The 24,327-nt window shown below is 44.1% G+C and overlaps 1 protein-coding gene across 4 annotated transcripts in view; it reads right to left on the bottom strand.

Annotated features, from left to right (window-relative positions):
* ARHGEF9 (Cdc42 guanine nucleotide exchange factor 9) overlaps positions 1-24,327 on the bottom strand; it is a 384,837-nt gene that overhangs the window by 338,678 nt on the left and 21,832 nt on the right. For 2 of the 4 annotated variants that reach the window (XM_032228177.1, XM_032228179.1), the window contains exon 2: positions 613-2,728. The exons of 1 other annotated variant lie outside the window; for it this stretch is intronic. In XM_032228177.1, coding sequence (XP_032084068.1) covers positions 613-2,676 — 2,064 coding nt within the window. In that variant the 5' untranslated portion in view covers positions 2,677-2,728. Of the gene's footprint in view, positions 1-612; positions 2,729-11,256; positions 11,339-24,327 lie in introns of those variants that run through there. One more of the 4 variants, XM_032228178.1, reaches the window with a different exon arrangement.

Genomic DNA, 24,327 nt, shown 5'->3' with positions numbered 1-24,327 from the left:
GTGATGAAATCTAAAAAAAATGACTACTGGTTCTGTGGGAGGGGCCTGGTGGGGTCATGTGACTATGTAGTCATGTGACGGGGGTGTCTAGTGCCAGGTTTGTACGCCTTTCTTCCTCTCTTTTTTCCCTCCCTCCCTCCCTCTTTCTTTCTTTCTTTCTTCTTTCTTTCTTTCTTTCTTTCTTTCTGTCTCTGTTTCTCTTTTTCTTTCTTTCTTTCCTTTTTTCTTTCTCAGCACGCCCCACCCTGTTTTTGGCCTAGCAGGCTTCAGGAAGCCTCCTAGGATCAAAAATGGACCCACCCGCCCCGTTTTTGGCTGTGCAACGTGAAATCGTTGAAACTTTTTTTAAAAAAACTTTTTTTTAGCATTTCTTACTACGGGTTCTGCAAACCAGTAGTATTTTTTGCTACCAGTTCGGGCGAACCAGCCTAAATTGGTAGCATTTCACCCCTGAACCATGGGGCTGCAATGGTTGTAAGTCCCTTTTCCAGTATCATCGTAAGATCAGTCACTACAAAAATGGTTGTAAATTAAAGACTGCCCGCATAGCTTCATTTAACAGTTAAGAGAAAGTAGTTAGAACTGATCATGAGACCGAACAGGAAATCTTACCTTTCCATTATTTAACTCATTGAGGGAGACGATTGTACATAAGCTCATCTGGATAGGGTAATAAACATTTCTGCACTTAAAATGTTCGGATTCTTGGGATTTCCACGGCTGCCGTAGCAGAAAAATGCCACCATTTGCTCTGATAGAAGAAGGTTCTTGGTCTAGGACCTGCTGACTGTGGCATGAGCAGGCTAGTGGTGTGCAGGGATTGCGAATGTCCTCCAAAATACTTCCTAAACTCCGAGTTTCTGCGGAGGAACCTACTAAAACCCCAACATTTGGCAGAGTCCTTGCACACCCTGGGTTATCTCCTTGCACACAGGCATGGTGATGGTTTTCTCCTAGAACCCCCTTGGACATCTGGTTATCTATTAATCCCTCCTCCAAATCTGGAGTATCTGCTACACTTGTGAGAGCATTAAAATCCTCGGCAGAAGTACACACCACTTTGATATCCATTTCACTATCACACCATTCTTCACAATTCAAAGAAGAATCCTTTTCCAGGCCTGCAATGTCCATTTCGGCCTTCGTCAGATCTTGAGACTTTAACTCTTCCGTATCCAAGCTCTGGGAATCTGCTGAAACCACAAAAGAGGACCGGGTATTCTCCGGGTTCCAAGGGGGCAAAATCCAGGGATCTCCTGGAGCAGAACCTGGGTCCTCATCACTTAATTTGTTAGCAAGAATCTCCTGCTTCTGTAGCAGTTCCGCATGTAAGCCACGTCCATTGAGAATCAGGCCATCGTTTGGACGTTCTGAGTGGGGAAAAGATGGCATACTTTTCCTAAGAGGGGAACAAGGTCTTTCATTGCTGTGGGCTTTCAAGGCTTCATGAGACATCTTACCATTGGTATCTCCTTGGAGTGGAGCTTGACCAGCTGAGATTTTGGAACTAGGGTGATCCCACATCTCAGAATCAGGTGTCAGTCTAGTTAATGAGAAATTGTTAGCATTGTCATTCGCAATTATCAAAGGTTGCCTTCGATGAGATCGCTCCAGCCTTTGCTGGGCACAGTTGGAGACTTTTTGTGGTTCATCCTGAGAAAATGTCTTGGAAGATCCCCGCCATTTCCTAGCTGCCCCAGCCATGCTATTAAAAAACCTAAGGACACCACCAAAATGACTTCCCTTCCCTCCATGGCCAGGCTTTTTAGTCTGGCTAATGTCATCTTTGCATCCTGCAGTGAAAGCAAGATAAGGAGGAGGACTCTCCATTGCATTTTTCAAACTCTGAAAACCCAGTTCTGCAGTGGGGTTCTCCAGCTTGGAACAGTCCTTGCCTGTTAACGAAACCCCCTTTAGATATCCCCAGACATCCGAACTTCTTCCTTTCTTATTCTCAGGAGCTACCGGAGCATCTTTCGTTTGAGAATGTCCTTCAGCATCCCTAGACTCTGGAGTTTTTTCAAACTCGGGGGCCACATTTTTCTGAGCCAACATGTTGTAACAATAATTATCAGCATTGCTACTACTGACTCCCAACTCTAGCCCCCTGTGCCATTTGCTTTCGCTGGATTCAATATCCAACATACAGCTATTTAGTTCAATATCTTCAAATGAAGAATCCAAGTCCTCAATGAAGCCAGCATAGGAGTGACGGTAAGGCCGTTGGCTGTCACTGAGCTTTCTAATCCTATGGAGTGCTTTTTGTTCTAGATCTTCTTGAGTTTCCACTGAGATGATGATAGCCTTTGCTTTGGATGTATTTCTAGATAGACTAGAATTCCGTAGCTTCTTATAGGATCTCACTCTTTCCATGAAAGACATCTTACGAGTCTGCTCCATGATCTCGACATGGTCTCCAAGGAATATCATGGATTGGGGCCGTTTGGGATTCATGGAGGATCCTTTCTTGCGGCCAACAAAATTCCAAATCCAACTGCCCCTGGCCTTCTTCTTATTCTTACCCTCATCCTCTTTGCCAGGGTCACCAATGGCACCTGGATTAGGATACACCTGTTCGGTGCATCTTTCTTTTGGGTTGGCTTGAAAATTCTTGGTTCCATATCCATTTGGAACTGGGGCAGAGCAATCATGTTGGCAATGGTCAATATGTTCCATACTTCTAATGGTAACACCCAGGTCCAAACGTCAGGCCTCCATAGTCATGAACCTGAGGAGAAAACAGAAAACAATCCAGTTAAGTTTTCTGCCTTGAAACATAAGATATATAAAAAAGGAAAGTTCCATGTCCAAAAATAGTCTAACAGCTGAATCCCTACTTCACCAATAGCAAAGGTTCATTTGGTTCATTAGATTCATGAACCAGAATTCATGAGATCCTCAGCAAACTACTACTTCCTTCCTGAATTAATATTTCACAGATACTTGCTTAAGGAATCAGGACATACTTCCATCCGTCTAAACAAGCAGAATTTGATGGAAAGAAAAAGGAACCAGCATTGACCAATGATATATATCTTCTATCAGGTGAGAAAGTCATGATTTTTGCTTTCACTACATTACACTAAAGAGTATACTTTTCCTTAGCAAATAGCAGCTGCTGAATCTAAAACTTAGAGTTCTCACTTCCAGCACAAATGAACTGGCTCAAATTATCATAATTTTTGATATTTGATGCAAAGACTAAGCTCTCTGGAAAAGGCTCTGATGCTAGGAAAGGTGGAACAAAGGAAGGACAACCAACAGCAAGGTGGAAGGATTCATTACAGGAGCACTAGAAGCACCCTCAGGAGACCTGAAGAACCGGATTAGGAGAAGTTGTTATGGTGAAAGTCCATCTACATGGTTACTAAGAATTGGCACTGATTTGATGGTACCAATCATTGATTGATTGTATTTGTCGGGGATGCGGCGGCTCAGTGGCTAAGACGCTGAGCTTGTCGATCAAAAGGTCAGCAGTTTGAATCCCTAGCGCCATGTAACAGAGTGAGCTCCCATTACTTGTCCCAGCTTCTGTCAACCTAGCAATTCAAAAGCATGTAAAAATGCAAGTAGAAAAATAGGAACCACCTTTGGGCGGGAAGGTAACAGTGTCCCGTGCGCTTTCGGTGTTTAGTCATGCCGACCACATGACCACAAAGATGTCTTCAGATAGCGCTGGCTCTTCGGCTTTGAAATGGAAATGAGTACTGCCCCCTAGAGTTGGGAACAGCTAGCACATATGTGCGAGGGAAACCTTTACCTTTACAATTAATCATATAGAGGAACAAGAAATAAATATCTTCTGTTATTTCCAAGCTTTGAAATAATTGTAACAGCTCTATTTTCTTCACTTTCTCTGAAAAGAAGGATTAGAGAAGCACTGTTCCAATATTTCAGAGACTCCTACCAAGACAAGGAGTTATTTTGGCTATTTTCCAAAGAATCAGAAAGCAAGACAAGAAACAATGGATGGAAACAAACTAAAGAGAGAAGCAACGTAGAACAACTAACGAGAAATTTCCTAACAGTGAGAGCAATCAACCAATGGAATAGTTTGCCTACAGAATTTGTGGCGCTCCATCACTGGAGGCTTTCAAAAGGAGACTAGACAATCATTTATCTGAAATGGTATAGGATCTTCTGCTCAAGCAGGGGCTTAGACTAGAAGACCTCCAAGGTCTCTTTCAATTCTATTATTCTACGTTCTCTCCACTGTCTTGTTCCTCCAACTTCTCTCAATGTGTTCCTGACTAGCTGGTCTGGTTGGTTTTGGAAGTTTTATTCCCTAATTTGTCAGAAGTTATTGTGCTCCTATTTATTATTTTAAATCGTGTTCGAGTTTCGAGTTTAATAAATTTATATGCCGCCCAATCCCGAAGGACTCCGGGCGGCTTACATAAAAAAACAATAAAAGGAATATTAAAAAGTTTAAAAAGTAGGAGACAAAACAAGTTAAAAAAGATACAACATGCACTCAGCCTTAATGGGGCTGGACCTCATTCAAGAGGTCAACAGCCCCAGGCCCGCCGGAAAAGCCAGGTCTTAATGGCTTTGCGGAAGGCCGCGAGAGTGGGGAGGGTCTGGATCTCTGGGGGTAGATCGTTCCATAGGGCCAGGGCAGCCACAGAGAAGGCCCTCCCTCGAGGAGCCGCCAAACGACATTGTCTAGTTGACGGCACCCGGAGAAGGCCCACCCTGTGGGATCTTATCGGACCCAGGGAGGTGTGTGGCAGAAAACGGTCCCATAGATATCCAGGTCCTAGACCATGCAGGGCTTTAAAGGTGATAACCAGCACCTTGAAGCACATTCGGAGGCCGATCGGAAGCCAGTGCAGCTCGCGGAGGATAGGTGTAACATGGGTGTATCTTGATACACCTAATATCGCTCGCGCGGCTGCATTCTGGACCAGTTGTAGCCTCCGAACGTTTTTCAAGGGCAGCCCCATGTAGAGGGCATTACAGTAGTCACGTCTTGAGGTGACGAGGGCATGAGTGACCATTTGAAGTGCCTCCCGGTCCAGGTAGTGCTGCAACTGGTGCACCAGGCGAACCTGGGCAAAAGCTCCCCTGGTCACAGCTGACAAATGATGTTCTAGTGTCAGCTGTGGGTCCAGGAGGACACCCAAGTTGCAGGCCCTCTCTGAGGGGAGTAAGTTTTCACCCCCCAGGGTTAAAGTTGGAATGTCTGGACTGTCCTTGGGGGGCAACATCCATAGCCACTCGGTCTTGTCAGGGTTGAGTGCAAGCTTGTTCATTCCCATCCAGACACTAACAGCTTCCAGGCACTGGCACATAACTTCCACCGCTTCACTGTGTTGGCACGGGGCGGACAGATACAACTGGGTATCGTCCGCATACTGATGGTATTTAATCCCGTGCCAGCGAATGATCTCACCCAGCAGCTTCATGTAGATATTAAATAGGAGGGGGGACAGGACCGAGCCCTGCGGCATCCCATATTCAAGGGGCCTAGGGGTCGACCGCTGTCCTCCGACCAACACCAACTGCGACCTGCCAGAGAGGTAAGAGAACCACCGCAGAACGGTGCCTCCCACTCCCACCTCTTCTAGCCGTCGCAGAAGGATACCATGGTCGATGATATCGAAGGCCGCTGAGAGGTCAAGGAGCACCAGGATAGAGGAATGTCCCCTATCCCTGGCTCGCCAGAGATCATCGGTCAGCGTGACCAAAGCGGTTTTGGTGCAGTAGCCAGGCCTGAAACCAGACTGAAAGGGATCTAGATAATCCGCTTCATCCAAGGTCCGTCGGAGTTGGAAGGCCACCACCTTCTCAACAACCTTCCCTAGAAAAGGGAGGTTGGAGACTGGACGGTAGTTTTTAAGGACAGCTGGGTCCAGAGAAGGCTTCTTAAGGAGGAGTCTCACCACCGCCTCCTTCAGAGGCTGCGGGAAAGATCCCTCCTGAAGCGAGGTGTTCACAATTCTCTGGAGCCAGCCTCGTGTCACCTCCCTGCTGGTCAAAACCAACCAGGAGGGACACGGGTCCAGCAAACAGGGGGCGGCACTCATCACTCCCATGGCCTTGTCCACTTCATCAGGAGTGACAGGCTGGAACTCACTCCACAAAATTTGATCAAGACCCTCCCTCGGCATCTCTATTGGCACTGTCCAAATGGAGTCTAGGTCCGTCCAAATCTGAGTGACTTTGTCTAACAGAAACTGGGCAAATTCCTCAGCTCTTCCCTGCAAGGGTTCCCCTGCATCTCTTCCTTTCAGGAGGGAGCGGGTTATCCTAAACAGGGCAGCCGGGCAAGATTCTGCGGACGCAATAAGGGCGGAAAAATGAGTACATTTTGCCGCCCGTATCACCACTAGATAAGTCCTAATAAAGGCTCTTAGTAGTGTTCGGTCGGATTCGGAGTTACTAGCCCTCCAGCGTCGCTCTAGGCGTCTCTTCTGGCACTTCATCTCCCGGAGTTCCTCAGTAAACCAAGGAGTCTTGTGGATCCACTGCTGCGGAGAGGCCGCAAAGGCACAATCCGATCTAATGCCTCAGCCGCCGCCATGTTCCAAGATCCTGTGAGGAACTAATGATTCCCGGATAATAGTTGCCACTCCCCCACCCCTTCTCTGATGTCGTGGTTGGTGGAGCACCTGAAACCCTTCTGGGCACATTTCTGAGAGGGGGACTCCTCCCTCATGGCCCAGCCAGGTTTCAGTAATACATGCCAGGTCTGCTCTCTCGTCTAATATTAAGTCCCGGACGAGGGGAGCTTTACAAATCACAGACCTGGCATTTAGCAACAGCAACTTGAGACCAGGGCCTTGACTTCCCTTGTCACCTGGTCCTTGAGATGAGCCCACAGGGCCGGAACAAGGGATCGCTATGACGTAGCGAACCCTCCTTCCCCAGTAATGGCTAGCCCTGTAGTTCCCTTTGTACCTGCCCCTCCCAGTCATAACCACAATGTTCCGGCCCGCCCCCATCTCCGTATATCCCCCCCCTCCTCCCACGGTCCTCATTCCTCTCGGCAGGCCATTCATACCATACGCTCTGGGATGAGAGGCGGGTCCGGGCCCCCACCCACTTCTGCTTCTGCACTCAGTGGGGGGGGGCTCCAGGCCGCACTCTCAATCCCCTCATACATACTGGCCAGGCAATCTCCACATGCATACCCCACTATAACATTAAAAATACAACAATACAATAAAATAGAAATGCAGTTAAATTAATTTAAAAAGCGTGGGATCACTCAATCACATACATACCACAAACACTCCACATACAGAAAGTTGCGCAGCTGTTAAAATTGTGCACAGTTTATAGGCGGAGTCATAAAAGTTCAGCTAAATAAAGTTTAGCAATGATATGGAGGGAGGATAGTTCATCTTCCCTCTCTCTTGTGCAGTAGGATGGTGTCACAAGGGGTGCAAAAAAGTCTGAAGGGGCTGTAGCGGCATCCCTGAGCAGCAACAGGCGGCAGTGGTCACACCAGATGAGACCGGTCGTACGTCCAAGAGTCCAGCAGCCATGAGCAGAGGGAGCCCGATGACAAAGAAGGCCCCGTAGCCGTGAGGGCAAACAGAGGAGAGGCCGCACCGCAGGGAAGGCTAAGTTAGGTGGGGCGGAGGGGGGGGCGCCCAAAGGGCCACGGAGGTAACAAAGCCAGCTGCTCTCCTCCAGTGCCATGCCAGGCTGACCACCCCCTCTCTGGAATAGTCTGGAATAGTCTGAAGTAGTCCAATGCAGTCCGGATCAGGACATCTACTGGGCAAAAACTGAAAATTTGTCTTGTCTTGTTGTAAGAGACATACATTTCTGGAATGTAAGCCCAAGAGTCATTGATTGAGATGGGCAGCTATAGAAATAAGATGGATGGAAGGATTCTGCATGTCTGCATAGATTTTGCAATAGATCAGTATATAGGTAATGGTTTGGGGTTAATGATAATGGTACCACATGAATGAGGCCACACTTGGAATATTATGTATAATTAAAAATAATAATTGCTGAGACTCTTTCTAAAAAGTGCAGAGAAGAGCAATGAAGATGGTAAAGGGACTGGAGGTCAAAATATATGATGGACAATTAATGAAACAGAAGAGGGGATCAATTTATTCTGCAAAGCTCCTGAGGGCAGGACAAAAAGTAATGGGTAGAAGCTTGTTAAAGAGAAATCCAACCTAGAAGTAACAACTAATTTTCTTGCCTAAGGTAAGGCTAGATCTCACCGTCTCCTGGTGATTGTCCCAAAGTCACCCTGCCAGTTTTTGTGCCTAAAATGGGACTAAATTCACAGTTTCCTGGGTTTTAGGCTGGTGCCTTAACGACTAAACTGTCTCTTTTGAACAAACTGGGAAGGAGAGGGATCCCAGGAAATATGTACCTTCAGCTTGAAGTATCAACCCATAGGAAACATTGAGAGGCCAAGCCTCCCATATCGTCTGCCATAGCACTGAGGATCTTGCCCATAGTTAGCCTCAGAATTAGCTGACTGCTCTGCATGACACATTGTTTTACAGGACTCGGAGGACATTAAATGGGATTGTGATTCCCGAAACAACTGCTCCCATTTGTCCCTTCTGTTGCAGAGCAGGAAAAGGACAGGCTGGCCATCTGGATCATTGTTTTGCCGAGGGAGTAAAAGCTCAAGACCGAAGCAGGGAGAAGCATGTTTTCCCAAAGGCCTCCAAGTCAGCCAAAGAAATTCTGCCTGAGTTTCAATGCCTTCATATCCGTTCCCCCTTCAGGAAGGCGAGAGGGAGGGGAGGAAGGAGGAACAAACAACTGGCAACCTTTGAGACAAACCCAGACATTCTTTAAACGGAGAGCCTCAAACTTCCCCTTGAGAGAAAAGAAAAGAAAGCATCCCCCTCCCCAAGCCCCATTTCCACTCCTCTACATTGTCACAAAAAATAGAAAAATAAAAAAGGAGGAAGCAGATGTTTGGGCCATGCGGCTTCAGGAAGATCTTTTTCACAGTAGAGCTTTATCAGCTCAAGGGGGGCAGATAAATAATGAAGCTTCACTAGTTGCTACTCCAAAAATGAGTGGTCCAATGTGCTTTGTAGTAGGGAAGCTGCCAATTAATAGTGGGGAGACCCAAATTCTAGTCCTTCTTCAACTACAGACGTTCTCCTGAAGGCCATTTTCTTTCTTAACAAAGAATCGGTAGGACATAATGGAGAAGGTAGTTAAGGCACCAGGCTAGAAAAGAGGAGATGGTGAATCAGTCAGCTGGGAGACCTTGACCCAATCACCACGAGACAGTGAGTTTGAGTCCTGCCTTACGTACGAAAGCTAGCTGGACGACTTTGGGCCAATGACCAGAAGACATTCAGAGCTTTTTAGGATTCTCCAAAATTAGTGCCAGAATCACCTAAAACTCAAAATTTACGCAATCTCATGATGGGCAAAATTACCTACCACCAGGCATCTCAGCTATTGAGGTAGCTTGAAATAATTATTGCAGGCAACAACAGAAGCTGGGACATGGCCATTCTACACAATGTATCCAACCTCTTCACAAACCCACCAAATGGAAGAATGAGAGCCAGACCTTTCACCTGAAGAAGGGAAGGCAACTCAACTCAATTAGTAATGACTCTAGTAAAACCTTCCTCATTTATGGGCATCTCTAAATTTCTAAATACTTCAACCCCCAGATTTTCTCCCATCAGTGGAGCCACCACTGATGAATCTGGGAGCTGAGACCATCACTTTTCCAAAGCCCTAAGGTGGGAGAAATGACAAAAAGGTGGAAATGACAAAAGGTTTTCCAGGATATACTAGGAGGATGAAGAAAAAGTTAGCAAGATACTATCTCCTTCACTACATGATGGTGCAACAGAAAGAAAAAAACTGGAAACTCATGACTTGGATAAAGGTTTATTTGACATGGCAATCGGCTGGTATAAATAAATGTAATGATTAGCTCAGAACAAATGAGGTCTGAAAACTACCACAGCAGGCTGACTGGAATTTGGGGACAGGTTAAATATACAGCAGGCTTAACATCTGTTAAAGAGATTCTCTAGAATCTCAGCAGGCTCAATTAGATATTCCAATACCAAATCCAGGAAGGAAACAAACCACTGCATTAGGAAAAGGCTCATGAACTGATGCCAAATGTTTTGAAAAAAATATTCAGGATTACAGGTTACTTCTTCAGCAAATTAAGACAAGATGGGCGAGGAGATAAAACAGCTGGATACAAGCACCATTTAACTCAAAGGTGGTCAGACATTGAAATCTTAATAATATCTTGGTGGGACCCAGAAGTGGCTATTTTAATAGTCATGAATCACCAGACAGTGATTTTGAGAATAAGAAGAAAGTTCTCACAAGACAGAAGATTGGGCTTGGAGGCCTTTGGCTTCCAGAAGAGAAGATAGATAATACCTATCTTTAAAGTTAGGAGCTGCTAATATTGCAGCAGTGTCATTGAACATTGAACAGCTGTTGTGGAACAGTGGTTAGAATGCAGTATTGCAGGCTAATTCAGCTCACTGCCAGGAGTTTGATCCTGACCAACTCAAGGTTGACTCAGTCTTCCATTCCTTCCAAAGTCAATAAAATGAGGACCCAGACTTTTGGGGCAATATGCTGACTCTGTACATCAGAGGTCCTCAAACTTTTTAAACAAGGGGGCAATTAATGGTCCCTCAGACACTTGTGAAGGGTCTGGACTGGCTGGGTGGGCATGGCTAGGTCATGTGACTAGGTGGGTGTGACCAATTTAACAGTTCATTGAACAATGCACATAAATTAAACTTTGTTTTGCTCCTGGGGGTGTTTTATTTGCTTTTGTTTGTATGTTGCCCATTTGTTTGCTTTTTCTTTGAAGTAGATTGTTTTTTCAGTTGTTTAGGAGTCTAGTGGTCCACTTCAGGAAGCTCAGTTTTGCAGCAATTCTTCTCAGCCCTAAGGAGCTTACAATCAACCTCTCTCTCTCTCTCTCTCTCTCTCTCCCTCCCTCCCTCCCTCCCTCCCTCCCTCCCTCCCTCCCTCCCACCTTCCCCCTTCTCCCTCCCCCCTCTCTCCGTCTCTTGTCTTTCTCTCTTTCCCTCCCTCCCTTTGTCTGTCTCTCACTCTGTCTCTGTCTCCCTCTCTATCTATTAAAATGGGCCCATTTTTGGCCTCCTGGGGCATCCACGTACCCCGTTTTTCACCTCCCCCACCTCCAGAAGAATTCTGCAGGCAAAAACCAGCTGAAAACGGGCCATTTTTGTATGCTCCATTTTTCACCTCCCCCACCTCCAGATCGTGTCTGCAGGCCAAAATTGTTGGCCTTACCTTTCAGTTCCAGCCAGCGGGCCTCACGAAGGTAAGTCCAACACTCGGCCAAAGGATGGGTGGGGCGATGTGGGTGGGTAGCTGCGTGGTCCTGTGCAGGCCGGATTAATGGCTTCGGCGGGCTGCATTCGGCCCTCCGACTGTAGTTTGAGGACCCATGCTGTACACCATTTAAAAAGGGCTATAAAACACCATGAAGTAGTATATAAGTCTAAATGCTATTGTAAGACAAAATCAGAAAGCAGTATTGCAAACTAACTTTGCCCATAGCCAAGAGTTTGATCCTGCCTGGCTCAAGGTTGACTCTGCCTCCCATCCTTCCAAGGTCGATAAAATGAGAACCAAGATTGTTGGGGGCATCAGGCTGACTCTGTAAACCGCTTAGGGCTGTGAAAGCCCTGTGAAGTGGTATAAGACTAAGTGCTGTTGCTATTCATATTTTCCAAAGCTTTGGAAGGTGTTATCTCTTTTTAAAACAAGGGTGGTACGAAATACTTGAACAACCTGATCCAAGAGAAAAGATGAATGACTAATGAATCCCTTCACCTGTAAGCTTTGATATGATTCATGCCTGATTTTTCTTTGTTGCATTTACACCCTGCCATATTTAGATATACTTTTCTGAGAAATCAAGGCAGCCCAAAGGGAGGGCTTTCTTTAATTTTTTCCCAATAATCATCTTGTGACATAGGCAAAGGATGGGCTGGTGCAACATCACTCCAAGAATCTGAATCTGCCTGAAAAAAAGTCCAGCACAATTCCAAAGTTTTATTTTTCCACACACTGTCCAAACTGGAAGAAATGTTCAGAAATAAATGTTGGCTTTGGGGTTGGGGTTTAAACATTAAATTTCTGAAAAATTTACAAGATTTTGCTTGACATCAATTTTCATAGCAGGTTTGGAATTCCTTGCTGACATGAAAGAATTGGAAGAAAGTAATTTCCAGTGGGAAAATTTAATTTAAGTGAGGAAAAGATAGGGTTGCATTTTGATGTTGGAGGCTGAGCTCACAATCAACTCAATTTTAAACTAACTAAATTTCTTCAGTCTTTTGATGAGTTCTGATGCAGTTTATGTTTGGCTTGTTTGACAAAAATCTCAAACCTGTTTTTGCTTTGATTGCAGAGTGATGTAACTGTATGATTTCAGTTAGAAGAGTTTGCACAAGCTTAATAAGTACAGTAGCGAAAATCAGATATCTACACTACTATACAAGCCAGAAATGTCACAAATTCTTTTAAGATTATTCTGTTACTGGTTCCAAAAGTTTCTAGGGTCAGAATTGGTCTTGAGGATGCTGATAACAAGAAAAAGGCAATTTCACTCAACTCTTCCACCCTCCCGTCCCCACCCCACTCCAAACCCCAAGGCTCCCAGACAGGCTTACCAGCTCTAAGATTAACCCAGTTTCTGTCTCCAGGCTTAGAAAAAGAAACATGATTTGGATGGAGAAAAAAAGAAAGTAATGTGGAGCAATAGTACAAGATATGAATATATTGTTATACTTCAGATGAAGCAAATCACTTTTTAAAGCCGCCACATAGACATTTACATGCATAAAGGAGAAACGGGGAAGTTATCTATAGAAGAACCTCTGCCTTTCTCATTCACCGGATTTAATTACATCCACAGCCAGTCAACGCAAATCAGTAGGCTGCTGGAACTCATTAGACCTAATGCATCTTCTAGTTAATTTTACTCCAATATTTCATTAAATCCGACAGTGCAGCAAGGAAGGCACATGAATCTACAGCCTTAGCAGAAACAGAAGACTTTGGAGGTCTTCTAGTCCAACCCCCTGATCAAGCAGGAGACCCTCTACCATTCCAGACAAATGGCTGTTCAATCTATTCTTAAAACTTCCAGTGATGGAGCACTCACAACTTCTGAAGGCAATTTCTGTTCCACTGATTGATTGTTCTGACTGCCAAAAAAAACAAGAGGTCTTTCACAGAAGAGGCTGGCAACCTTGCCATAAGGAGAGCGTCTTCCTTACAAGGAGCAGCGCCCCTTAGAAAAAAGCAACCCTCACTCCCAAAAATTTAATGGCTCCTCATTGGGGATCAAGCCAGGTCCAGAATTGGGAAGAGAAGGTTGGTATCCATATATAGGATGTGGAGAAGGGTTTATATGTGTGTATCCAGAACCCTTTCCACATGTTTAAGCCTAACACACGTCTTCCCCTAAGAGCCACAAGTGTCCCACGCAGCGCCTTACAGAAAAACCTTACAGATCTACAGAGTAACAGAGTTGAAAGGGATCTTGAAGGTCATCTAATCCAACCCCTGCTCAGCAGGAGACCCTATGCCAGGGCTGCCAAACTTGCGGCCTGTGGGCAGGATGCATCATGTGCTGATCACGCCCAGTTTAGCAAAGGGGGATGCACAATACATCACGTAATGCCGCTGTGACGATGCAAGTTTGACACCCCTGCTCTATACTATATCTGACAAGTCTCTTCTTAAAACCTCCAGTGATGAAGCAGCCGCAACTTCTGAAGACAACTTCTGCTCCACAGGTTGATTGTTCTCATTGTCAGAAAATTTCTTTTTTCCAAGCTGAATCTCTCCTTGCTCAGTTTCCACCATTGTTCCTTGTCTGGCCTTCGGGGTCTTTGGAAAATAGGTTGACCCCCTCATCTGTGTGACAGCCCCTCAAATACTGGAACACTGCTATCACCCCTGATCCTTCTCTTCACTAGAATAGCCATGGCAAGTTCTTGCCCCAGAGGAAAGGATGGGGAACCTGAGAGTCCTTGAGGGTAGCGACTGAAGAAAGTCCAGAGATGGTATGGTCATTCCAGGGAGTCTCCCTCAATCTCTCATGGTTTCTCCTCTGCCTCTTGGGGCTTTCCAACCAAGAAAGCAGCCACTGGGTCCCCATGGAAACAACAGCAAAAGGACACCCCAACCTGATCTCACATCTTTAAAATATGTCTATGTAGTGTTTGAGCTCCATATTGCTTAAACAGGGAAGGAGCACATACTGAAATAGAAGTGTTGATAGGTTATGGTCCAAAAAGTTGACATGGTGGCTGAGATGCTGAGATCAAAGTCTCACCTGTTTTTTACCTGTGATTCTTCTATCACATCATCATAGATACCATATTGACCTGGACCATGCCGTCAAACCTCGGTGTAAGGGTTTGGATCTTAACAACAAGCTGGGTTCTGATATAGCACAAACATAATTGGTCAAGCTTGTTAAAGAGAGATCCAACTTAGAAGTAGGGAGAAATGTCCTGACAGTGAGAACAATTAATCAATGGAGCAGCTTGGTTCCCAGAGTTGTGGGAGCTCCATTGCTGGAGATTTTCTTGGAATCTGGAAACTGGACAGGCATTTGACCAGAATGGTACAAGATTTCCTGCCTTGAGCAGGGGGCTGGACTAAAAGACTAAAACATTGGATCATAAGGCTGGAAGGGACCCCAAAGTCCCTTCCAACCTTATGATTCAACATTGTAATTGGGACTAGGAATTCCATTGCTAAACAAAGTGGTTGTAAAGGGAGTTGCATTTAATGACCTTTTGCCACACCTGTTAAGTAAATCACTACACTTGTTAAGTGGCTCCGTCTTCCCCCATTGACTTTGTTTGTTGGAAGCAAAAATATGTAAGAGATGACCAGGCTCAGCCTGAGGGCAGGGTCAAATGTATCATCAGTCTGGAGTTGCTGTCCTCAAAAGAGACCTAAGTCCACCACCACCACCCTCAAAAAAATCTGTTGACTCTTATCAGGTGCCAATTTGCCTTAAGAGTTAGCAGATCAGTTTCTCATGTATATGTTCCAATATCTAAGGGGCTACCGCGAAGAAGAGGGAGCCCACCTATTCTCCAGAACACCTGAAGGCAGAACAAGAAACAATGGATAGAAACTAATCAAGGAGAGAAGCCTAAGCCTAAGGAGAACTTTCCTGACAGTGAGAACAATTAATCAATGGAACAGCTTGCCTCAGAAGTTGTGAAGGCTCCAACACTGGAAGTCTTTAAGAAGAGATTGGACAGCCATTTCTCTGAAATGGCAGAGGGTTTCCTGCCTGAACAGGGGGCTGGACTAGAAGACCTTCAAGGTCCCTTCCAATTCTGTTATACTGAATAAGTTTACAATGCTTTTGGACTCTATCCTGCCTCCTGTTTCTTGTGTGACAGCCAGATGAGAAGGTCGCAAATGGCAATCAAGCAACTAGGACCCTACAACCATTTTGAATACCAATCAATTTTCAAGTGCCCAAACTTTGATCATGGGGATGCTGCAACAGTTATAATTTTGAATACCAGCTCTGACTCACTTTTCTCAGTCCTTTAATAACTTTGAACAGTCACTAAATGAAAGAAAGAAAGAGAGAGAAAGAAAGAAAAGGGAGGGAGGAATGGAAAGAAAGAAAAGGGAGGGAGGAATGGAAAGTAAGAAGAAAAGGGAGGGAGGAATGGAAAGAAAAAAAGAAAGAAGGAAGGAAGAAAAGGGAGGGAGCAATAGAAAGAAAGAAGAAAAGGGTGGGGGAATGGAAAGAAAGAAAGAAGAAAAGGGAGGGAGGAACGGAAAGAAAGAAAGAAAGAAAGAAAGAAAGAAAGAAAGAAAGAAAGAAAGAAAACTGGGTGGGGGGGTGGGGGGAATGGAATGTAAAAAAAGTAAACTTAATAAAGTGAAACTCATGTAAACCACGAACTGCTGCTGGAGGCAGGCAGGGAGGTTGTTTTATCCTGGAAATTCCCAGCCTGGCTGATCTTCTCCCAAACCAAGATTCGCAGATTAATCGCTATGCTTTAATTATGTTCAATTTGTAATAATGAAAATACATCCTGCATATCAGATATTTACATTACAATTCATAACAGTAGCAAAATTACATTATAGAGTAGCAACGGAAATAATTTTATGGTTGAGGGTCAGCACAACATGAGGAACTGTATTAAAGGGAATATTAAAGGGAAGGTTGAGAACCACTGATCTAAAAAGTTAGCTTCAGATTAATTAAGTCACAAGCCTGTCTCACTCAGAGGCTGGAGATGAGAATTAGGTAATATTGTGGTCCATGATAAAAACAGGGTGATAGGTGATCTTGCCCGGTTGCAAGAAAGCCAGAAGTAGTAAAGTTTGAGCAATTTAGAAAGAGTGCAGAGAAGAGCAACAAAGATAGAGGTCTAGAGGCCAAAACATATGATTCAGTCATTGGGTATGTCTAGTCTAGTGAAAAGTAGAACTAGGGCTGACATGATAGCAGTATTCCAATATTTGGAGGGCTGCCACAAAGAAGAGGGGGTCAACCTAGTCTCCAAAGCACTTAAAGAAAGGCAGAACAAAAAGCAACAGATGGAAACTAATCAAGGAGAGAATCAGCCAAAAGAGAAGTTTCCTAACAGTGAGAACAATTAAGCAGTGGAAAAGCTGGCCTCCAGACTTTGTGGGTCTCCATCACTGGAGGCTTTTAAAAGATACTGGACAACCACTTTTCTGGACTAGGGCCTTATGCTTGAGCAAGGGTTGGATTACAAGACCTCCAAGCTTCCTTCCAACTCTGTTATTTTGCCCTCTATCAAAATTCTCCACCAAGTTTTAAAACAACACCAATCCCAGCTCTACTTGATTGGTTAAGAACCTGGATTTTGATAGGGCATCCTTGTTCCCACAAATGCTACCATGTTTTCTTTGCAAACTACTAACTGGGCTCGGATACTGAAGCTACCATGTGAGCATGCCAGAGAAATCACAACTCCAAGAGATTGCCATTCTGGCTGAGGTATATGGAAATTGTAGTCCAATGCACCACAAGAACATCAATTTCCACAATAGTACCCTCACTTATTTTCCCTATAAAGGCCAACTGCTACCTGTCCTAAAATAATTGTGCACATGCATCATCTACAAACGTATTGTGGATGGTCGCACAGCCAGACAGATGTTTAGACTACATTTGGCATTTTTATCTACCTATGAGTCTTTTTAAGGACCTAGGATAAGCAGGTGCTGTTGCTTAATATTAAAGGTACAGTCACAGGATTGAAGCTGTTCCAAGTAAAGCTGCCTTTTGCAATTGACTGATGGTGATTTTGTTAATTCCAACAATGTACAAATGGTGTTCCAATGTTTTGGGATTGCACTCAAGGCAACTATCTCTATTAGAACATACTTTACTTTCTTCTGTTACCTGAATTCTATTCTATTATTACTATTAGTAGTAATACAGGTAGTCTTCAACTTACATCACTTCATTTAGTGACATTCAAAGTTAAAGTGGCACTGAAAACACTGACATGTCCGTTTTTCACACTAAATTCCTTGGCAGCATCCCTGCAATCACATGATCAAAATCCAGATGCTTGGCATCTTCCTCATATTTATGACAGCTGCAGTGTGTGATCACATTTTGCAACCTTCTGACAAGCAAAGTCAATGGGCACGGCAGATTCACTTAACAGCCATGTTATGAACTGTTATTAATTTGCAGTGATTTGCTTAACATGTATGGCAAGAAAGATTGTAAAATAGGGTAAAACTCACTTAACAACCATCTCCCTTAGCAACATAAATTTGGGGCTCATAATTCAAAGACTTATTTTCCAAAGCAGTAGAAGGCAAAACAAGAAACAATGACAAACTAACCAAGGAGAGAAGCAACCTAGAACTAAGGAGAAATTTCCTAACGGTGAAATTAAGCAATGGAATAACATGCATTCAGAAGTTGGGGTGCTCCATCATCGAGGGCTTTCAAGAAAAGAGTGGACAATCATTTGTTTGAAAAGGTATAGGGTCACCTGCTCCAGCAGAGGGTTGGACTAGAAGACTTCCAACTCTATTATTCTATGTTCTATTACTACCTGTAATAATGCTGCCTCTAATTCTCTTCCCTCCCTCTTTGCATCACCCGAGGTTAAGACATCTTAAAATCTCTCTCCTCTTCTCTCCTGCACACCCTTAACAAAAAGATCCCCATTATTCAGGCAGAAACTTGAAGCCTGCAGAAGGAGCTGGATGCTAAGCTGGCATATCAACCTGCCCTCGGGTTTTCCTTCTGCCGCTCTCCCCCCCCCCCCCATCCCCAATTCCTCCTCTTAAAGAATGTTTTAATATTTTCCAGTCCCGAAGGCCGTTTGCCGAGGCATCTTCCTCCTCCGGTCCCAGCAAAGAGGTCAGCTGGCGCTTCCTCCAAACGGCGCCTGCAGAGAGGGGCCTTTGGCTTTGGCCCAGCTCTCCGCTGAAGGATGGATGCTTCGTTGCGCTTCACCAGCCAAGGCACAGAACACAGGCCAGTGTATCTGTAGACCCATAAAAGGAGAGCCACGTGTCACCCTTGACCCACTTTGCAGGATCCGCGCATAACCTATGGTCAATGACAAGTGACATGTCTCTGAAATGCTGCCTGGAGAACTTTCACACACTGGTCTTGCAAAGAGGAAACAGAAAAAAGAAATGCAACTCAAAACTAATTCACACGCTTCAATCTTTGACCTGGAGCCCAATCCAAGCAATGCTGACTTCCAGATAAGCTGTTCCCTTCAGTGCCTTCTAAGACTTGCTTTGAAGAAAAGCACTGTGCAAAATAGCTCCTATTGTTTGTAGCCAGGCTGCTGATAGCAAATTTGTCTTCTCCCTCCAGACCAAATTCTCCCCAGGGGCACACAGTCTATTGTTCCCACTAAGTCAGTTGAAAGGGTTATTTTTTCCTTATTTCTTTTGTGTATGCAGACATGAGGGGGAGAGAGTTATGTATTCTTCCCGTGCATGAAATTAGTACAGAACGGAAGCAGAGTTAAAATAAAATCGTTTGCTCATTTCAGGGATTCAGCAGGCCACGTCCAGCATGGAAACAAAGGGGGAAAATGAATCAAAAGGAATTCTAAAATATTGAAGTACAGTGAGAATCCAAGACACTGGCTAAGAGTCATGTCCTCTTGGATGACTTTGGATTGCTGTAGTGAAAAAAAAATGGGATCCTTCAAGATAAAACAGAAATCCAACACAGAAAATAAATGAACATGCAACACAACAGTTGAGCGGGGACTTCAACATTAAAATAATTTAATTAATTAATTAAAATTAGCAATTAAGACAACCATTTATCTGAAATTGTATGGTCTCTTGCTCAAGTAGGGTGTTGCACTAGAAAACCTCCAAGGTCCCTTTCAACTCTGTTATTTTAGGTTCTATGCTAAATACCTGTAAGTTATACTGAGAGATTTTCTCTCTCTCCCTCCCTCCCTCCCTCCCTCCCTTCCTCTCTCTCTTTTCTTCTTTTCCTGGTAAATCTTTGGATCAAAATGTTTTTATTCTTCTCTTTTTTAGTGTAATGAACTCATTAATAAAAACTACAGAATTTTTGCCTGGACCATAGGTATCTTACCTTGGCAACTTTAAAACTTGTGGGCTTCAACTTGATGCTGGCTGAGGAATTCTGGGAGTTGAAGTCCACAGTCTTAAAGGTCTTAAAGTTGCCAAGGTTAGATAACCCTGGCCTAGAAGGTGAACCAGTCCTGACCAACTTCCTACGAAGTGGCCCCAAATAGATGTTTATCATAGACCTTCAAAGGAAAAAGGGAAATCACTGGTGGGAAGATGTGTCATTTGGAAGTTTATCTGTATTTTCACCTGCCCCTTTTGAAAATCAAAGTCAGCATTTAAAGAAGTTCCTTTTCAATGTATCTCATTTATCCATGTGCCATTCCATTTTCTTCTATCAAAATCTGTGGCTGGTGGATAATTTCTGACCATTCCTTACATAAAATGGAAATTCTCCATTGTAGAGCCAAACTGGAAGCGATGCTTGTCTGGCTGAGCCCTCCAGACGGAAACACCAAAGGCTGAGGCTTTGCTTGTCTATATGCTATTTTTTGTTGAACTGTGACTGAGCTATTTTCAGAGCTCTCGTGTTACACAATGTTACATCACATGCTGACACAGTAGGATTGTTGTTCTTTGTGTGTAAATTACAAGTAATAATTTAAATTAGCACCCACCCAGTGTTCTTAGCACAAACTGAGAAGGCACGTTGGCTTAGCTTAATTGTGAAAAAACTAGGCCCTGTGTCTTGTCCTCGTGCAATGTATAATTTTGACAAAGTACTTACATAATGCTGAATAACAGAGATGGAAGGGATCTTGGAAGTCTTCCAATCCAACCTTCTGCTCAAGCAGGAGACCTTATACAATTTAAGATAAGTGGTTGTCCTATCAATTTTTGACAACCTTCAGTGATGGAGCGCCTGCAACTTCTGAAGGGAAGCCATTCCACTGTTGGTTCTCACTGTCAGGAAATTCCTCCCTAGTTGTAGGATGGATTTCTCTTTTACATTTTTCCAAATGTTGGGGTGAAAAGCTCCTTGAAGGAAATTAAAACCAAAAAGTAATTTTCAGAAACAAAATTGTCCCCATGTTGGTGAAACATAGCATTAATTTAATTAATTAATATAGAATTCCCTTGAAATATAGTATTTTTGAGATGTGTTTTCCCAAGAGGGAGAACAATTAACCATTGGAACGACCTGCCTCTAGGAGTTGTAGGTGCTCAGGACCCCAGCGCATGCGTGCACAACCCCATATGTGCACACAACCCCATGCATGTACACACTATCCCCTTGCTTCCCCTGCCCCCACGCATGCACACATAACCCCTTGCGCATGCCTTGTCCTCCTGCACATATGCACACAACCTCCACATATGGCCCCTCACGCATGCATGGCAGAGACCCCAAAACCAGCTGGCCAGTGGGAGGTGCATGCACATGCGCATGTGCGGTGGAGCTGAGCTGCTGCAACGGCTTGCGTGCTTGCAGAGAGGGCTCTGTGTGCCACCTGTGCCATGCGGGCCATAGGTTTTTTATCATGAGTGTAGGGTTTCCTCCTTGAGCAAGGGGTTGGACTAGAAGGCCTCCAAGGTCCCTTCCAACTCTTATTATTCTGATTCTGTGAGCGTCTATTCCAAGTTCTATCTAGAGGACCACAGATGGGAAGATTCTCTTAGGCCATCCCTGCTAGTGTCCTTAACTTTAAAATAGTAATGACAACATTTTATCCCATAGATACAAGAAGCCTTGTTTTCCAATTGTACATGCGAGTTTTTTTCCAATCTGGATCTTAGAGACTAACCTTCATTCTTCAGCCTCTCTTCCATTTTGTCTCCATTTAGGACACCAATTGGTCTAACAACTAAAAACCAACCAACCAGTAATCTGTTTTCCTTTCTCATTGAATCCTAATCTCACACAGGTAGCTTTCCTCCACTGTTTTCACAACAACACACAGCAAAACCATCCAGAAACCCAAACAAAACAAGCCATTCTGCAAGATCAAACAAGCAAGGCACTTGGGGGAATTCACACATGTGATCCGGGGGGGGGGGGAGATTGCACAGGAGGCAGCCTGGTGCCAGCGGCCATCAACATGCCCCAAATTCCTCAGTGGGTATCCAAGAGATTTCCTGCTTTATCTGGCATTTCCCCCAAAAATCTACTAGGAAAAGAAAGTTAGGAGGAGACGGGTGCATTGCCAAGCAAGGAAACAGCATCTAACACAGTGTTTCTCAACCTTGGCTACTTTAAGAAGTCTGAACTTCGCTTCCGGTGGGGGAGAGGCTTGCCGGTGGGAGCTGGTCGTTAACAGCTCCGGAATCCTGGTTGTGTTAAACTGTCTGAACAGCAATCCATCAGCCATCTGACAGCTTGTTTACCTTTTCTTCGGGCTAAGAAGATAAGGTGAGATAATTGTGCTGGGCAACGCACCAACTAACCTTCTCAGACCGACTCTGGGAGGGGAGGAAGGGCACCCGAGAGCAGAATTGTTTCCGTGCCAGGAATTCCTGCTGTTTATTAGCAGCACAAAGCAAGCCACCCACCCTCAGAACAAAAATTTGATTTATTGAATTCAAGACGAGCAGACCCTATACACGTGAACTTTTAATTGTTTGTATTAATCCTTAGCTTCATTTTTACAAGAATTCCTTCTTATATCTTACTTACTAAAGAGATATTCAAAATGGTGCCGAGCAGCTTCGTAACACTGATCAGGCTTTGAATTTCTATGGAGTTTAAAACTTCAAAGAAAAGGAGTGATTTATTACTAAATTAAACAGCAATTGCTGCACAATCAACCAGCATAGACTTATTAATTGGAATGGCTTATAGCAAAACCCTATCCAAAAGGTTCCCCCCCCCCCCGTTTCAAAAAGTGCAGGCAGTTCGCCAGCCCCCGGCACGAAACTACAGTCATTTCTTCCTCCCCACACAGGGGAGCTGTTAACTAAAGAAACTTTTCAGAAGGAACTGGCTGAAGCCTTTAAAAACCATGTAGTTACGATGGAAACAAAAATTAAGGAGGAGATATCCGTTGCTCATAAAGAACTGTCTGATAAACTTGAGACCCGGGTTCAGAAGATCAGGGATGATATGTTGGGGGTTCTTAATTCGTTTTCAGATTATGTGTCCAGAATTGAAAGCAGATTAGAAGATCTTAATGACTCTAACATTTATTTGGTATCCAAAATAGATGTGGTTCAACAAAAAGTCGGAGATGCTGAAAAAGAAATTATGTTACAGTATAGACAAATGAAACTTGCACTAAGAATAAGAGGTTTGCGTGAAAATAACCTGGAAAATCTGAAACAGGTTCTCTCAGAAGCTTTCGATAGTCTGATGGGAAGGCCAGGGGGGGATTTTGATTGCCAAATTGATAAGGTCTATCGTGTTAACTCCTGGCTGGCGAGACAGAAGCAACTTTCAAGGGACATATCTCTATAACAAGAGATATGAGGAATATGATATTGCAAGAGTCCTATAAAACCAAGCTTCAAATTGGGGGTCAGGAAGTGACTGTTTTGAAAGAGATACCACCTCAAATGCTAAGATCTAGGAAAGACTACGCCTTTTTAGTCAAAGAGCTTAAAAAGCATCAGCTACAGTTCAGATGGGATGCACCAGTTGGACTAGCACTCATTTTTCAGGGACAAAGATACCGTCTTAATTCAGTATGGAAGGCCCGAGATTTTTACCATAATATCTTGAAGGCCGGACACCCCGCCCCACCTGGACCTAGAGAAAGAAAACAAGAAGGACAAGATAGACAAAAAATGACACAATTATCAACAAGGATGGATCATCTTTCTCTCTCAGAAGCACAAGGAGCCAAGGAACAAAGACAAACCCGTGTGATCACCAGACGAATGGACCAACAATTAAAAAAGCAACAATCACAACAAACACCTGTAACCGGTCAAGATGCTACAGGTACCAGCTTAGAAGCAGTGGGAGGAGCCAGACCAAAGGTTAAATTCCAGGATGTTCAGATGGCTCTAAAAAAGCTTCAGGGAGCCAAAGATGACAACTAAGTTCCTAACATGGAACGTCAATGGATTAAACTCTCCACAGAAAAGAAAGAAAATAAATCACTATCTTAAACAGTTCAGAAATGATATAATTTGTTTGCAAGAAACTCACATTAGATCAACTGATCAAAAATATCTGATTAATACAAGATTTGGACAACATTTTATAGCTTCTGCTTCAGAGAAGAAAAATGGTATAGTTATATACTTAAGGAAGGATATGAAAGCTGAATTAATCAAAGCAGATCCCCACGGAAGATATATAGCAATAGACTTGGTATTAGAAGGGAAAAGGACATTGCTACTGGGAATATATGCTCCCAATCAACAAGAAGATGGATTTTATAGAAAGCTTCATGCCAAATTAGTACAGTGGGATTATAAGTCCTGCATACTATTGGGTGACTGGAACAGTGTTATGGACACTAAGAAAGATAAGAAGGCTTCTCGGCCAAATAATCAAATGTGAGCGAAACTACCTGTCAGCCTCTGCTTTGCTGCTGCTTCGGCTGCCATTGAAACGGGGAGGGAGGGCATGGTATTTGGGAGGGGACTGCTAATTGTGCTGGAGGAAGATTCTGGAGTTTCTACTGCCCGTCTTACTGCGCATGCGGAGGAGGTTTCCCGCCAAGGCCAATGGCACCGACATTCCATCTTGGTGATGCCTTTCGAAGTTATCTCACACCTGACACTTGGGAGAATTATGAATGGACTGTGCATGGGATGCCAAGGGGTGGGGAATGGGTTATTCTATATATC

This window comes from Thamnophis elegans, chromosome 12 (genome assembly GCF_009769535.1).
Source record: "Thamnophis elegans isolate rThaEle1 chromosome 12, rThaEle1.pri, whole genome shotgun sequence".
NCBI lineage: Eukaryota > Metazoa > Chordata > Lepidosauria > Squamata > Colubridae > Thamnophis > Thamnophis elegans.
This window is presented reverse-complemented; position numbering and strand designations above follow the sequence as displayed.